Genomic DNA, 18370 nt, shown 5'->3' on the forward strand with positions numbered 1-18370 from the left:
CTGGCAACAAAGACCACTGGCAGTGTCATCAATACTGCCAGCACCATTGGAATTCCTTGACAGTCTTTCAGAGAACAGATAACTCTGCATCTGTTAAATACGCCATTAATAACATTTGCTGACATCAGGAACGCATTTTTTATATAATTTTGCAAGCCCTTCGGATGCTTTTTTCAAGGTTTTGGCCATTAGCCATTTTGTCATTTACTCCCAAATATTCCCAGAGATAACATTTAAATTTACATCCCCTGCCAGCTCTAGGTTCTTCCAGCCTTGCAAAACAAGCTGGTCTGACTAATTACTTACCAACAGTTTTTTTTTTCTTCGTAATTAACGACCGCATAGGGGAGATCTATAAATCTCTCGTGAACCACCATTTTCAAGCAAATGTCTTGACACCACATCAACTGCTGTACAAACTTAGAAAAAAATGACGAAGGAAGGTATTTATTTCCCTTCCCTTTTGCAGCGTAAGCCAGGTAGCCAGGTTATTTTTTTTCTTTTCAACTCACACTCTGAATATATTTTGATACAACTTACAGCTGCAGAAAAAAAGAGAGGGCATTTCTCCCCAGCATATTCCTTCTACTTACCCAGGATGAAAGTGAGCCATATCTTGCTGTCAGCTCTTATAGTGGCGCCCATTCCATCACTAACAAACGCTGTCAAAAGAAACCAAGTATTTTAAGCATCGTTTGAGAACCAGCCTCTGCGAATCGGTTCAAACTTCGCAGCGCTAGGGTACTGCAAAAAAAAAAAAAAAATCTCGACCAGACTTCAGAAGCGCCGCAAGAATTTCATACAGTGAGTATGAAATCGCTGCGCAAACATCACGGACAGCCTTCCCATCACAGGGAGACTATTCGGGAGAACACACGAACCACCGTGCTTTTAAATCCTGAGATAACTTTTACAAATTAACTGATGAAAAGGGGAGCGGGGCGCACCCGCGATTCGCTCTCGCAGGTCAGACTTTCACAGCGCGAGCCACTCTCCATCCTTCCAACCCAGAGGCAAGCAGGCAACGCGGAGGCGCTCGGCACAGCCCGTCAGCGGGACCGCCGTACGGAGTTACTCACACGGACGGCCGGAGGCGTCGCGGCAGCAAAGCGCTCCTTCCCTCCCCTCGCCCCCACTCCCGCCGACCCCCGCGTGGCTCTGCCCGCGCCAACACGCACAGGGCAGCGGCGCGGGCTGCCGGAGCCCCGAGCGCCACGGCTCAGCCCCGCCCGGGGGCGGCGGTAGGGTTCCGGGAGGGCCCGCCGCCCCGCCTCACCTCGCAGCCGCTCTCCGTCGACGCGCGGCCGCCGGAGGGGCCCTGGGCCCGGCGCGTCCCGCAGCCCGCCGCCCGCCGGCGCCGGCCCCGCCCTGCCGCCCCGCCGACCGCCGCCCGCCCGCCGCGCGGCGCGGGCCCCGCCGGGAGAGCGCGTCGGGCCCCCGCGGCCGCTCCCGGGACCGGAGCCCGGCGACCACTGCCCGGGCTTGAGCGGCGGCGACTCTTTGTTCCCGCCTCCGGTCGGGACGACCATCTCCGCATAGTCCCCGACGGGGCCGGGAGCCGCGCCGGAGGGGAGGCGGGGGGGGGGAGGGGGGGGCGGCGCTCCGCCGGGAGCTTCCCCCACCCCCGGGCAGGGCCTGGAGGCCGCGGGGCGGGGCCGCAGCCAGCGGGCTCCGCGCTCCGGGCCGAGGGGGGCGGCCGGGCGCTCCTCCGCCGCGCCGCTCCGCTCCCGCTCCGCCCGGCTGGCCACGTGGGGGCGGGGGCGGCGCTCGGCGGCGGGCGGTAACAGCTCTGCCCGCCCCGCGCGCACGCACGCACCGCCCCGCAGCTCCGAGACGCTCCGTCCCTCCGCCCCTCACCGCGCCGCTCTGCTTGCGGCCGCTGGAGCCCCCGGGCGGATCGCTGCCGGAAAGGCGGGGGAGCGCGGAGCTTCCCGCTCGCCTCGCCGTGAAGGGCCGCCTGCTCCGCGCGACCTGCCGTTTCCCACTCGTCTTGGTGTCGTTCTCGTTGTCTTTTTCTTGCCCGCAGCTGAACCGTATTGGTTTCGTGGCAGTCGCCTCAGTGAAATTCACATATTCCTCCGAAAAGATGAGAGATCTCTCTGGAACGCTTCACACCCTTAAATACCTGTCTTTTTAACTGCTGGAGGGTGGCTTGGCTGTGTACGCACAAACCACCTCCTCCTTCCCCCCATCCTGTACTTTGAAAGTGGTTTTGTGCTGCCACGTGCTAGATACCCGCCAACAACCGAGTTTCCTTCCCTACAAACAGGGCAGCTCCACGGGGCTCCCTCCAGAAAAGAAAGGCCACAAGCAGCATTAGCTCCTTCCAGAACAAGGCTCAGGGTTCAAAGGTTAAAAACGCATTGAGAGGCACTGATCTGAAGTAATACGGAGGGAATCAAGCACCGCTCTGCACTTGAGATCTAATTGAAGGCAGGCAATCACGTCTTTATTCAGAAACAAAACACTGTTGCAAGCCTGCAACGGCCATAAACAGGGGCTGACAGGCTGAAGATTATAAAGCCTCTGCATTTATAGCACGAGGTCAGCACTTCTATCAGGCAGCGCTCACTCAGAGATGGCAAGGTCTCATGCTGCTGCACTTGCAGCTTGTGCACTGGGCTGCTTGCCCGGCTAGGTAGCAGCCCTGCCCTCCGCTTCTCCAAGGTTTCTTCACAACGTTCTGAAGCAGTTTTCCTCTGTAAATCGCGGTCGCAATTAGTGCAGCTCCCACACAGGCAACCGGAACTGCTGTTTTCTTAAGGGTAATGAATAGACAGCAAATCTGCCTTTCCTCCCACCGGTGCTTTTCTGCTCGGCGCACAACAGTGGTCGGACAGTGACTCATCCCACAGTGATATCCCAATTTAATTACCACTTTTGGACACTGTTGATTAAACAGAGAAAAATACACCTCTCCATTACTGCAGCCTCTCCTGTTGGATCCCTTTCACTCTTTCCAATCCTGTGATTTTTTTACCCTGCTCCTTCTTCCTTCGCTGTCTTTTTATTTCCATCCATCTTCATGCTGTTCTTTGTCCCTTTTCCTGTTCATTTCCCTAGGGTTTATATGTCTACAGATACTTATGACACATTTCTTAAGAAAAATAATTATTTTACTCCTAGATATTTGGGGAGGGGGGGGGGGGTGGAATTGCAAACAGCAAATGTTAACATTCACCTCACAAAATGAGCAAGGCAAGGCTTGTGGGAAGAAATATCTTTCATAAAAACAGACAAAATGAACAAAACAGGCAGTCTGTCAGACACATAGGCCCTTTTTCAGAGCAAGAAGTTTGCAGAGCATTGCCAGCCAGGTGAAGGAAGTTGTCCCGCTGTGTTCTCACCTCCAGCACTGTGTGTGGCTTGGGGTGCCACAAAATAAGACGGACATAAAACTGTTAGAGAGTATTCAAAGGAGGGCTGTGAAGATGGGGAAGGTCTGGAGGGCAAGGTGATCCACATGGGTCCCTTCCAACTTAAGATACTCTATGATTCTATCACTCGAACACGAATTACTGTAGCAGATTAATACTACAATAAACATTTATCTGCGCTCATTGTATACTAAATATAAATAAAAGCGTAAAAAGAGCACTATGTGAACATTTGAAAGCTGCATACCATATTCCCAACTTCTTTCTAAGTGGCTAAAAGAGAAAAAGTTCCACAATCTGCTCGCGTCTGATTTTTAACACGCAGCTTTGTCATGAACTTAGTAACCAGAGGAGCTGGCTGAGTGGTTGAAATGTACTGTCTTCAGATAGTTAAGGAGTTCTGCATTTAACTGGCATAGAAAAAGACTAATATGATCTGTTCTGCTGCAACCTATTTTTAAATTTTGCCAAAATCAATATAGTCAAGGAGCTCTTAGTAACATGAAGGGTTGAGATTGTTAAGGTTCAAATGATTGCTGTGGGATGGCAGGACTATTAAGATTAACTGGGCCTGCTCCAGCCTGCGGCAAATCGATTACCTTCAGGCTGTTTTCTGCTATTAAAACTCTTCAGGCAATTTATAGCAAAAGATACCACCCACAGAACATGATTACAAAGGCACTTACTACTAAACTAAACAACTCAATTTACAATGTTATAAGAGTGCAAGAAAGAACATTACTTTCTTGAACGTAGAGGTGTCTGTTTCTAGCAACTATGAATTGCAAAAGAAAACCTTCCACATTACCTCAAATGAGCTGCAGTACACCTCTAAACATAAAATGACACTTTATTCAATCTTTAAAAGACAGCAGTAACATGAAACAAACGCTGGTTTATATCATTGCAAGAGTTGCATCATTTTCTAGGAGGACTGTTTATTTCCAGCACCATTTTTCATATGAAGGAGCTCATTCCTAATCCTGCAGATCACAAAAAGATGAGTGATCCCAGTAAGCCAGCACATGTTATTTAGAACAAGAAGGGGGGGGAAAAAAAAAGAAAGAAATTTGATAGCTCCAAGTAAATCTGATTCCTCTTAACTCTTGGTGGTGCTGAAGAATACACTTGGCCATGAGAAAGACATCATCTTAATCAGTTTATCCTCACTTCTTTTGCCTACGAACAGCAAAATCTGCAAGATGTCATTCCACGGTTTCTCCTGTCCCAAAACAAAGCACATAGTGGACAACATTTGTGTTTCCACTAAGCTTTTCTTATTTACCCAACCTTTCCATGAAGGATCGCTGTAATGACCTTTCTAATTTCAAAATCCCACTTTTTCAGCAGCCTTTAGATGCTAAGTTGGATCGCGTTTTGGATGCACTCCAAATAAAGATAATTCACAGTCAGTCCTCAAATAAAACACACTGCCTTGACAGTTCCTACGTATTCTCTGGCAGTATAAATTCCTTAGAACACTGAATGTGCAAACTGAGTGTTGCACACCTTTGTCACCACAGCTTACCCCCTTTTCCTCCACTCACTCTCATCCTGTACTGTTTCTTACCACCACTTCTCTCACTCTCCCTCAAGTGAGATCTTCACTCTGCAGCTTTTTGTCAGTGCTCTTTCTCTCTCCCAAGGTGATTTGAATGAGAGTGCCAGTTGACAATTCTCTTTTATATTCGTAGTAACGTTTCTCCTATCGCTCTGCTTTGTTCCAGTGAGAGCATACTGTGCAGATTTTGCAGCAAGAGGAAGGTTGATCTGCCATTGTCAGCTACCACAGGGCTTTGCTTCTGTGGAGTTTTCCTTAAGCACCCACACTTTCACACATCCAGGAGCATACTTAGTAATAGCAGGACTGCAATGTAGCAAGTTAGAGCACTTCTGCCTCCCTTTGCTTGTTTTATTTAATCCAAGGTTAGCATGCAGTGACAGTATAACGTGTAAAGTATGTCTCTTCAGCCAACAAATGTATGGCTGCAGCCTGGTTAGGAATACTCAACCTAGCACTGAACAGGCTATTCTGAGAACCAAGTTGACATAGCTACAGCAATGTGGAGCCCAAAGCCTCAGGTAAATAAATATCCAGGCAGTTACAGCATTTTGAGCTCTGTAACATATGACCATGTGTGACAATTATTAAGCTTTAAGCTTCAGTCATAGAACAGACAAATTCCTACTTAAGGAAAGCACTGAGAACAGAAGTCATTGAGATCTCTTCTTGCAAAGGCGAGTTCAAAGGGTAGGAGTCCTAGGAGTTTCCCAAGGCTAAAGGAGCAGAATTGCCTTCAGAATTTGTACATGCAGGAATCCACCAGGGGAAACAAACAAGCAAACAAGCCAAAAAAAAAAAACCAACCACACAACAAAACTAGAATGCAGCAGCAAACAAATCATAGCATGTACCTTGGGCCCTTTAACAATTCTTTGGGACCAATTCTCTTTCTGCAGAATACAAATACCTCCCTTAAATTAACTGCCTTAAGCACACATTGCATGTATCCTGAAGAGAGAAAAATGGGCTCCTAGTGAGTTAGCAATCTGATCTCTGCTTACTCATCTCTCTTAACTGTCTTCTCTAACCTTTAAAGTTGCAGTTGTGATTTTAACTGGAACATCTGTGCCTTTATGGCTAACTTCTCATGCAAGTGAAAGCTCATTTCTACCATAAACAAGTGAGAACAATTAACTCAGCTTCCTTCCCTGAAACAAAATCACGTTTTTAGAATGAGAGGTCCTGAAAACCCTCCTTTCTTTGACACCAGGCTTACCTCCTTTATTTCTATGGATATGATTGTGAGTCTCAAACTGCCTGCTCCCACACTGAAGAACATTAATGACTCAGTTATTCTCCACTTGGCTTTTTCTGATTTCTCAGCTTTTAGTTTCCAATACCATTTTCATGCAACCTTAAACTGTGGCTTTTGGGGAAATAAAAACAAAAAAAAAAACAAAAAAAAAACCCAACAACAAAAACCAACAATCTCTCCACAACTAATTAAAGAATAATGAACAAGTAATACTATGAATATCAGCAAGAAGATTTGAGCTGCAGTGGGAACTTTTCCAATTACCCTTCCCTTCTTGCTGCAGACACAATGATCGCAGCAGCACAGCCTTCCATTTGCTCTGCCAAGCAGCCGAGTTGGGAGATATGCCAGCACCCTTCCATGTGACACAGAGTTTGATCATCTCCTCCCAGCCAGGACCTGGAATGTTTCTGTAATACTTCACTGTTCTGAGGACTTTTAACTCCTCTGCATGATTTAATCTCCTTACAGCTTTCCGAATGAAGAACCCTTGCTGTACACTCCACGTTCTCGCTGCGTGGCATTTGGCCACAGTAGGTAGTCATGCTAACTTGGCATAGATCAAGTGATTCATAGCCACAGCAACTGCATCTCATTATGCTCTATTTGCAGGGGAAAATTATAGGGCAAGTTATATGAGGACCACAGAACTCACTATTAAAAGCAGAAGTGATGGATCCAGGTGACTCTAACATGAATTTACCAGGCATTGCACTTTTTTTCTTTTTTTTTTTTTTCTTTCTGTTTTTTTTTTGTGTGTGTGTGTGTATGTGTGGAGTTGGTGTGTATTTGGCACACCTCTAAGCAGTTGCTGCCAAAAGATGTGTCAGAGAAGACAGAGGAAGCAGCTTGAAGTGACTAGCAGGAGCTAAGCGATACCAGAACGAGATCATATGGACATGGACTGAGCCATCACTATATTTCATTGCAGGTGTCCTCTATGCAAAACTGAGGATGCGAACACCATTTATGGTGGAAATATGGGAAGCCATGCAACGGACTTAGAATTTTCTGAGTAACATGACAACAGTGATCTGGAAGTGCTCACAGAATAGCTTTTCAGTTAACAACTGGCAGAGCAGCCAGATGTGAGAAACAGTAGGGCTCTGACATATGTTGCCGTATCTGTCAGTAAACCTACACTGCTGAGGATTTAGTGGCAAATCTACTTTGGCAAGAGAGCAAGAGAAGCTTGTGGCCCACTGTTGAAACACTTACAGACAGCTGTTATCAGAAACGCTAATGGAGTTGAACCTTGCCTGTACAGATGTTAGCAAGTTTATTTATGTTTCCCTTTTGCTTACCCTGATATTCACGTCTGCGTGATCTCATTATGTCTTTTACCTGCCCTGATAAATGAAGGCAAAGAAGAGGTAGATTAATTATCTACAGCGATCGAAAGTGCTTGTGACAAGCTAACCAAATAGCAGAGCAGCCTAGAGGCAGGATGTTCCTACACAAGCACCCCTTAAATGATAAACGAGACCATAACTTGGGAGTGTTGCTTTCTTTCTGCTTACAACTAAACAAGGGCATTCTCTGTGATAAGCTGAAGTGACTGATGTGATCAAGAACTGCATGACATCTGCTCTCTTGGTAAATCAGGTCATTTTGCCAGAGATTATCAAGATTAAATATATAGATAGATAGATAGATAGATAGATAGATAGATAGATAGATAGATAGATAGATAGATGTATGTATGATGCTGAGGCTCCAAGCTCCTTAATGTACACCCACACAAAACTAAAAACATAACACAAAATGTATATACAGAAACTTTGACAGTCCCACATGGACAGCAGCAGTTTATTAGGTCTTCCTCATCTCCTTCCTCAACCTTAATTTCTTGATAGCACCGCAGATAACGGTCCTGACTATTTGTGTGCATTCATCGCACTTCCTGAGACCTTGGTAATAACAGCTTGCTTTTTGTTCTCCATGTAGAGAGTTCCCTTACAGGCATCATGGCACTACACACCCTGTCATTCTGTCCTTCCTTGCTTTTCCACATTATCGCTCTCGTCTCTTGAGCTGCCATGAAACAGGTAGTGCTCCCTTCCAGTTTGAATACTTGTTTGTCTCTCCCTCTGTCCCAACGATTAGCTAGAAGTATTTCCCAGCTTATTTCTGAGGTCACAGTGCCCTCTACTGTCAACGGCATCGCCTGCATCACCTTGAGAGGGAAATAAATACCTAAATAAATCACAAAACAAACACAAGCCCAGAAGTACACCAATTGTTCAGACGTAGTCACTAAGAAGCAATTTTTTCCCCCAGAATTAACAGATGAATTTCTGTTTCAAGATACTTCCATCTAGCCTTGGAGGCCAAATCTCAGTTGTTTTGCTGAACCAAAGCAGGCTGGCTGGGGCATATTTATTTGTTGCTGACCACAGCAGCAACAAGCCACTTTGTCAGGGTCACAGTTAATTTAAATTACACCAATGATCTATGCAGAGCTTGTCTCACGTCTCACTTGTGAATGTTGAGTAATTCTGTATAAGGAAATGCTGTACATGCAAAGTAAGAAGAATCAGGCCCATGTTTCAAATACAAACTGTAACTACCTCAGTCACAGATCCGTATAGCTCCTGGTGATCATCCTGGCTCTGCAGATAGAAATTACCCATTACAGAGACGTCCCTTACATGCTCCTCACCTGTTTGTGTCCGCCTCCTCTGTCTCCCTTTTAGAAGTGATGTAGGATGCTGCAGAAAGCTTCACTCTCTTGTGGGCATTTGCTAGAGCTCCACACACAATCCTGCAAGTGGGACCATCATTGCCTTCCCACCACCCCACCTTTCCCAAGTGACAACAGACTCCTTCCGACACTCCCTCCCTTCCCCATGTTCACACTACCCCCATCTACCTTCACTCCAGACACCCGCCCATTCCCCAGGAAATCTTGCTTTCTTATGATTTTAGCAGACGGAAATTAAACAGAAGGAAGAAGCAATAGCCAAGAAAAAAATCCCTAGCCAGGCTTCTGAAGAAGCGTGCTGTAGATAGAACTGAAGGACTGTGGTTTGGAGGTGCAAAACATTTGTTTTTAAACTATGCTATTCGTTCTGTATTCTAAGCATTGTAAAGCTTTGAAGAACAATTAGTAGTGCTCAGCCAGCAGTGTCTGGCTTACTGTTTCACCAAGCAGGTGCAACCACTCCAGCTCCTGGAGGCACCACAGCTTGTTTCCTGGTAGGGGATACTGGAGATGATTACCCATAGCTTGACACGTAGGAGTTCAGAGGCTCTTCCTTGATGAGAGAGTGCACTGGTTGGTATATGTTGATGTATACATTGATGATGGACTAAATCCTGAGTATGGTACAGCACTCATTTTCTCACATTAGTGTGATGGGAAAATGTGCTCACTAAGCAATCCACTTTTGAGTGTACACATATACATATATCTATATATGTACACAGATGGGTTTGTGCACACATTCTCATGTCTATAAAATACGAAAAGTCAAACAGCACTATTGGGCAAGTAAAGCATATTTCAAATGATGCAGACATAGTTTATTTAGCCATTTTGCCATGCAACTTCCACATGGTAAAATCCCAAATAATTTCACTGATACTGAGCAGAGCCAAGGCTCTACTGCAGAGAAGCCTTGGACCATCTTGCAATCTTGGGTTTCTCTGATTAAATCCTTCACTGGAAGGATGCTTGTGAAATTGCCACTCAGTGAATGGAGGAAAGAATGTGAAAGAGCAGAAGAGTGTGCTGGAATGAATACTTAGTGCAGTTTTCTGGGACAAGAACTCATTGAAGGGTCATGCAGGGGAGAAGAGAAATGCAAAATGGCAATCAAGGAAAGGTGATGAAATTTTAAAATATGCTCTTCCTTTAGAAAAGTTTCTTTTTCCCTATCTGCTGAAGCAATACCTGAAGAAATTCTACCCAATTTACAGCAGGAAGAGCCTCGTTGCCCAGTAACTCATAGATTCCCTGTGCCAAGTGTAAAGTAACTTCACATTTACATGCCACGAGCAGAAGTGCATTCTGCAAGCAGTGTGAAACCTCCACGATTGCAGCTGCTATTACAAAACTTATTGCTAGCAGTATTAGAAAAGTTGCAGAAGGAAGAATACAGAATAAACTGTTGCTTTACTGTAAAATGATTTAAATTAAAAAAACCCAAACTCCTACATTCTAGTGAAAGCAATCATCATCACTGCACAGCTGTGGGAAAAGCAAGTGTCACACTGGGGTGTGTGAGAAGGAGTTTCATATCTCCCTCATGAAGTCATCTATTGACTCCAGTTAGTACTTGTAAGATCTTAGTTAAAGGAATGTGTCTGATAGTGAGCGCTGCACTTCAGGAAAGATGTAAACCTACGAAGGATAGGGATTTTTCCTCATAATCTCCTTTATCCCTTACTGTCATTCTTGTTTTACATCAGTCACAGTAGTTGCAAAGCAGATTCCTCCCCTCCAAACATATACACAGAGCAGAAAAACCCTTGATGTCTATACAAGAAGGACGTGAAAAATAGCCCAGAGAAGAGCAATCAGTGGCAATGCAGTATCAGTTTTCAGAAAAGGCAAAAGGTTGATGCAAGAAGAGACAGAAGCACTGGATATGGAGTGAAGGGCTAAAATTACGCTCATGAACACGTCAGACATTAGGGCTGATTTCTAGTGAAAGAATAGTTAAGCATCAGACTCTTTAAAGGACCTGTGGAATCTCTATTATTAGAGGCTCTTAAGAACAAATAAGATAAACATCTTTTAGAGGTGGTTTAATTATGAACTGGTCCTGTCTTGAGCCTAAGAGATGATCCTCTGAAGATCCTTTCCTGCCCCACTTTTTATTATTATATACCAGCTAATCCTCCAGTGAGCCTTTATGAAAAAAAAAAAAATCATCCCACATATCCCCTGACCCAGCTGTGAGCTACAGACCACCCAGATCCTCCATACCAAAGAAAACACTAATTTTACTCTGAGCTGCCATTTCATAGCTGTTTGTCAGGGGGGCTCTATGTAACTCAGTGAGAATCACTCATCTGCAGAAATTGCATGACAGTCCCTTCAAACTTTGCCAACACCTGAAAAGAAATTTAAAAAGGAAAATAATTCCAGACGGAACAGATCTGGACCAAACCTGCAACATTTGTTTGGGAAAGCAGGAGAAGAAAGAGGAAACGCTGAGTTTGGAAAATGCTATTATTACACACCTGACTTTCTCCATGCAGTCTGTCACAGAGGTAGTTTGCAAGTGAAGAGCATGATCTCAAACGAGAGATCGTAGTAGCGGGGAAGAGAACTGGGACAATAAGTGGTTAAGTAGCACTGAGAATAGGAACCACCTATGTGAAACAAGAGTGGAAAATGTCAGGCAGTGAATGAGAAAGAAAGTGAAAAACCGTCAGAGAACAAAGAAGGGAAGAGAAGAAAAGTCATCTTGGAAAGTAACCTTCAATGTGCAAATGCAACAGAGGCCTAATCCACAAAGATCTGACTGTTTTCTTGTGTTTTTAAAGGACTGCTGTGGGAGGAAAAGAAACCTGGTTCTAGAACCTGGATCCCCTGGTACGCTGCTGAGATCCTCACATTTCTGAAGTGGTGCATAAAATCTCAGTCAAAATTTTCATCTCATTCAGGGGATTGAGAAGGTATCCTTCATAGGTACGTTCTCCACCACAGGATACAACAAATGTTTCTTTCTCCCAGAGCTACATCCATTCTATTTCCCACATGCGAAGGAAATCTTTCACGCAATAGATTTTTGCTGCCTTCTTCAAATAAGTCTGGAAATCTCTTCACCCTGAAGGCTTCCACTGATTGATCCCAAAGGACTCATGGAGACCATAGTGTTGGTCTTTCTTCCCCACTGTCGTATGAAAAAGGAGAGCTGCTGTCCCCTGATGTATGAAGAAGAGGAATGAGCCTAAAGAAAGCAAAGGAGTCCACACCAACAGACACCTTACAAGAAGAAAGACTGCAACTACATTTCAAGTTCTTCTTACATTTCTCCCACTGAAAGCTCTACCTCATAAAACATGGACGGGTTTCTGCCCTTTCTCTTCTCTTCAAAGATGCCCTGTCCTAATCCCTATAATTTTATCACCTTTCCTGCAGTTTAGTCCTCCTGTTTCTGATCAATCCTAAATACAGCTTGGAAGAGCAAAGAAGAATTCAGACTCCATGATCCACCAAGCACCTTCTCAGATCCGGCAGGGCTTTGGCAGGCATACACTTAGGACTTCAACATTTCCTTTAGAAGGAGCTGCATTTCCTCTTAACTAAGGAGATTCAGCTGAATTAAAAATCATAAAGATCAAATATGAAGATGCACCTTTAAGCTCATGATTTTTACTCAGTTAACTACGGAAATATGTACATAAACTATGGAAATATGTACATACAGAGGCACAAACTATATTTGATACTGCACACAGAATCACAGAATGGCCAGGGTTGGAAGGGACCTCAAGGATCATGAATCTCCAACCCCCCTGCCACATGCAGGGCCACCAACCTCCCCATTTAATACCAGACCAGGCTGCTCGGGGCTCCATCCAGTCTGGCCTTGAACACCTCCAAGGGCATCCACAACCTCTCTGGGCAACTTGTTCCAGCACTGCCTGAATATAACAAATGATTCTTCACTATTTAGCTAATTTCAACCTAATTCAACAGTCACGCTACATGGTAGCAAGGTGTGTTTTTGCATCCAGATGGCTCTTGTATTAAAAACCATTTAGAGACATGCAAAAAGTGGAAGGAAAAAGAGGATAGAAGATAAGACCACTGTAGGAGAACAATTTGCATAGTCTCTGTAGAGCTCACTATCACCCTGTTTACTGAGACTCAGAGTGAAGGCCTGCAAATGTATGTAAACGATTTCCACTAAAAGAAAACATACATATGCATCTTTATGCAATCTGTGGAGTTTTGCCAGGAGTAGGGCGTTAGATGTGGCACACTTACCCAGTTCAGCAGCAGCAGGTCCTGTATGGCCGTCCAGCTACACAGCTCTGGTGCAGAAAGCAAGCGTGAAGTGGGTGCAGACATCTGCCTTAAGCCTTGCATGGCTTCCTGAGCATTGTAAATTGCCTTATGTTTAAATGAAAATCAAGCTGTGTGTTGTCTGCTTGGCATGGTGTTGGGTACATGTTCCAAAGGGATTTAAAGATAGCTTTGTTAAGATATGGGCTGGTATACTTGTTTTGTCTACTGGGAGGAAAGTGAAACTAGGGCATGACATGAGCTGACCATTTTCTCTTATTTGGATAGTGCTTATTACAGACAACTAGTATTTACTGAAAATACATATGAATAACAGTAAGTAAGTAAACAAATACATCACCATACATAACTCACAGAGACATTACAGCTTGTAACTGGCTGTTTCCCAGCCAACAGCGAGAAGAGAAAGAGAAGGAGAGGGAGAAAGAAAAACAAGGGGGAAAAAAAAGGAGAGAGGAAAATAATAAGAAGAAGAAAGAAGAAAAAAATAGAGAAAAAAAAAAAGGAGGAGAGAAAAAGGAGAAAAGCAAACTAGAGAAAAGCTCGCTCAGCTGAAGAAAAAGGAAAAGCTGGCTGGTACAGATCAGCATTTTTTCATTCACCTCCTGGATTTTACACTTGATGACCTGGTAGAAAATGCAAGAGGCAAAAAAGGAAAAAGATTTGCTATCCTAAAACGCCCTGAAGCAGTAAAATAAAACTTTGCAGCAGTGACAGCATCGTTTCCGGGGAAGAGCGGCAGCTTGGAGGCAGAGGATGGAGGCCAGCAGGAACGAGGCGTTTGGGGAATTCCAAATGGGGGCACGTGGAAAATTTAGCAAACACAGTCTTGTTTTTGTTTTTTTTTTCCCCCTCCTTATTTCTCTCCTTTCCTGCCGACCCCCGGTGCCACCAAGGACCGTTCCCAGGCCGGGCCACCAGGATGCACTGCCCACAGACTGCCGCCTGCAGCCAGCAGAGGGCACAGAAAGCCTGCCTAAAGCCTGCAATCCAGAAGCACGCAATATCCCGAGTGCGAAGGGATCCAAGGACCGTCGCGTCCAACTCCTGGCTCCACGCAGGACCACCCAAAACTCAAACCCGACGTCTGAAAACATTGTCCAAACGCTTCTTAAACTCCGGCAGCCGGGGGCTGTGACCGCCCGTGATTGGGGAGCCTGCTCTATGCTCAACAAAAGAAGTCTGAAAAGAAGTTGAAAAGCTGTGGTTTTCCAAGTGGCCTTTTGCTTTCAGCTGAAAGCACCCAGGTCCAGGGTGAGCATTTAGATTAGAAACAAAGGTGGGATTTGTTCTTGTGTCTATGTAGCTATGTAGCAGGTTGAGTATTTGGGAGAAAAGAAACCCGCCGGCACCCAGCAAGAATGGTGAAGCTGATTGCTCCCCTCCTGCAGCATGCATACATCCATGCTGTACTAAGTAGTATACTAATGTAATGACCAGATATTTGAACGAAGAAGTGGGACTTCAGACCCTGTCTGGCCAGGAAGCTCCCTGACAAGCAAGTTTCTTAAAAGAAAAAACTCAATTCCCAGAAACCAGATTTTCATTCAGACCAAACGATTTTCAGATTGAAATAAAAATAGTGATGAAATAAAAAGAGGGGGGAAAAAAAGAAGAATATCCCAGGTACAACAAATACTGTTTTAGTGGGTGATAACATGTTTTTATGCTTCTTTTTGAGATTCTTAAGTTGAGCGATAACTAACCTGAGGATACAAACAAATATCCTGGGTGAATGCATTCGTTGCAGGTTTATCAGACATGCATGGCTCCATGGCTTTTCTTGTTCTTTAAAATCAGCCTTTTGTACTCTTCCAAAGTCAATTTTTGCTTTTTCAATTCATTGTGAATTTGTTTTCCCCTAATTATTCAGTCCATCAGCCAAAAAACCATCCTCAAAGCCACTTCTTAAGACTCGAAAGTTGAGCTGTGCAAAGAGTGACACTGACAAAAAGTCATTTTGCCATTGTCATTTATTTTGGCTGCGTAGCTGGAATAAATTACATTAGAAATAAATGTATTTGCTGGCATAGCAACAACAGCAGAAGTTATTCTGCAATTCCAGTTCCGAATATTAAAAAGAAATTAAAAAAAAAAAATCATCAAGACCTAACAAGAATCATAATAGCGTTTAGGATGCTATTATCCTAATTTTGGAGCAGTTTTATTTCACATCTTCACACAGCACCCCATCAAATTTTGGGTCTCCAGGGCATGTTTTTAAGCAAGCAAAGAAAAAAGTGAAATATTACAATATTCAAGTCAAATTGCAGCAGAAAAGCACTGGGTCTCCTGGAGGTTGAAAAAGACGTCCTAATGCTGAAGTGAAATGCTTTAGTTTCAAAATTAGACTTAGGGGATTGCAGCCACCCCATGCTCAGATTTAAAACGAGTTTTGCGCCTACAGCTCTGCATCTGGGTGAGCAAATTGAAACAGCTCGTTTTAAAATGTTTTGCAGATGAAAAATAAGGCAGTTCAGCAAAAAATAGCTGAAATCACACTTGCAGCTTATGAACGAGCTCCGTGCTCCTCTCCTTTCCGTTGCAGATACAGAGCTCTGACAGAACGTTTTATGCCTCAACTTTATCAGGTTTTGAAATCATTGCTTTCTTCACTAGCATAAGAGCAGACCATCACGTCACATTTTTGTAACTGCTTGCATTTTTATTAAACTTGCCATTTCCTCACTGGCTCAGGATGCTCCTTTTAAGTGCTGCCTTTCAAAGCAACTTCACACGGAGCAAACTGTGTTAAGGCGTTTGTTAATGCAACAGCAGTGAAGCGTGGGACAAAACAAAAAGTGAAGCCATTATTCATTTTCAGATCATTTATGTCATATTCAATGGTGGGGGAAATGTTGCAGAGCTCCGCTTCTTTTCTCAGTTTTATTCCCACAGCCCGGTACACTTATTAATTCTTATGGCTTTCATTATTTAAATGAAGATGATATACAGTGCTCCGTTTCCTTTTCTGGGGTCCTTTTTGTCTTCTCTAATTTCTCCATCTGGATGCACGCTCAGCCACGGTCATGAATCACAGATAAAGCCGAAAAATCCTTTTGGTGTCATTCTGCATCTGAATCACTGGTTCAGCTTCAGCCACGCAAATTACTTTATGTGGACCTGCTCCAGACCCAATGAGTAAAATAACCACTAGCAGAGCACCGTAACGTGAAAATTAGGAGAAACACTCATTTTGCCTTGTTTGGATATATTCTATGTGTGATTTTTAGTGTGTTCTTGAATTGGCATCTGGTACGGCTGAAATTTGGATGCCTGGTCTGTTTTTCCTTCAGGTTACACTCTTCTGGAAACCTTCTTCTTGAGCTAGCGTTGTCTTCTTTAACCTTACTGCAGTTCTGTTTACGATCATACTGCATGTGTGATTTTGTTACATGTTATTTTACGTGGCTTACAGTTTCTCGTGTGATTCTAGGTTCTAAAATGTCTCCGTGGTCTCCTGTTATCATACCGTACAAATGGAGTGCAAAGTTTTACGCTTGGCACATAGAGCAATTCATCTCAAAATTACATGTTATTTGCTTAATTTGGTATTTCTATTTACACTAACTCTAAATACCCACTTGGATCTTATGATCAGCTTCCAATTTATTTCTGCTGTAACATCCAGACAGTTGCTATTTATGCCCTCCTAGTTTTTCCAGTGTGTTCATTCTGGCGAGCACATCCATCTCACCACAGCTGCATTGTGGATTCACATTTCCAGAATAATACAAGCGTTAAAAATATTTTAAGTTGCAACATTTTGAAGGTCAGGTTTATGGACATGCTACTATTTGGGGAAAAAATGGCTTTACCAAAGTTTTTCTAAAGTTTGCACTTACAAATAATTATCAGCCATATCCCTCACAGCTTTCCGCTAGGATTTTAAACAGAGGTCCAAACGTACAGATAGAAGGCTGAACTAGGAGAGGAACTTGAACATCAGAGATCTCAGCCTCTAGGCTCCTCCATCATTAAGGGAACCTGGAGTGGCTCCAGGCAGACAAGACACCCAAAAACCATCTGGTCTGTTTGTATGTTTATCAACGGGGGTGGGACCAACCAACCCTGCTACCTGTATGCTGCCTATGGAGAGAAAAATGTGTTGTTTTTGCTGTGGGAGAAAGCTGGATGTAACAAGCAGCAGCAGCAGCTGAGGAACAGGGCTGGAGGCAGCCCACGCTGGCTGCACTGAGCGCTTGCTCATCCTGTTCTCCTCCACTTAATTCTGCATTCCGGCTTCTCCCAGCTTCTTTTGAGGCAAGACAACTCCAGCCCATCTACTTGGGATGGGAGATGTCAGTTTTGCCTATGCGGTTGGGATGGCAGCTGTACCTTTGAGACAAGTACACAGTCTCTTCTTCTGCTTTGCATAAGGAGAACTAAGCTTCTGAGAAGGATCCACAAAGGAAACATGTTCCGATCCACATAAACAGAAGAGAGATTCACTCTTGCAGCTTAGATAAGCGCTCTTATTATTAAGGCAGCAAAGGAAAAGGAAGCATCCATGCGTTCAGCCAAGCTTGTTGAAACATTAGGAGAACAAGGACAGAGAGCAAAAGAAGCTTTAGAATTCTGTTTCAGGAAAGGATGATAAAACTTTTAGGGTGGTCTCTAAAAAAAAAAAAAAAAGAAAGAAAGAAAAAAAAATACTTCCAGAATGGCAAACCCCATAGGTAACACTTTCAAAAGAGGACAGAGGGATTTAGGAGCACGGTTCTTGCTAAAATTAGTGGGAGCTGCACACTTATTTTCCCTCGGGGCTTTGAAATCTCAGCCTACAATGCTCCTTATTAGTCTTCTCCCTCATCAGGCATGTAACATGGAAAATACTTCCCTGTGACTTAAAACACAAGTAGTTGTCTGTCCAGAACTACTGGAAAACACGCCAAGTTGTCTTAAATGCTAGGTAAGCCATGTGGTGCATGCTAACTCATTTAAGAACAACTGAAAGACGTGTAAAGCCTCGTAAAGAAAATTAGGGGGCACAAGCGTTGGAGTTTTATATGTGCATACAAAAATGCAGGATGTTCCCAGAGCTTTGTAAAACGAAAGAGCCAAGAAGGCCAAAGTCTTTAACCATCTGAAACAATCTAATCATCCTCTGGCAATGGACTGTTTGGGGTGACTGTGATAACTGAAAATGGGAGTGATTAAATAAAGTCAGGCTGATAAATCTCCTGAGT

The 18370-nt window shown here is 44.1% G+C and overlaps 1 protein-coding gene across 1 annotated transcript in view; it reads right to left on the reverse strand.

The window, feature by feature from the left end:
• DPY19L1 (dpy-19 like C-mannosyltransferase 1) overlaps positions 1-1529 on the reverse strand; it is a gene marked incomplete at both ends in the record, with an annotated part of 47052 nt that extends 45523 nt beyond the window's left edge. Inside the window, 2 exons of the mRNA XM_079538682.1 lie at positions 594-662; positions 1277-1529. Coding sequence (XP_079394808.1) covers positions 594-662; positions 1277-1529 — 322 coding nt within the window. The remainder of the gene's footprint in view (positions 1-593; positions 663-1276) is intronic.
• Positions 1530-18370: the final 16841 nt, after the last annotated feature.

Source organism: Tetrao urogallus (assembly GCF_951394365.1).
Source record: "Tetrao urogallus genome assembly, chromosome: 7".
NCBI classification, from domain to species: domain Eukaryota; kingdom Metazoa; phylum Chordata; class Aves; order Galliformes; family Phasianidae; genus Tetrao; species Tetrao urogallus.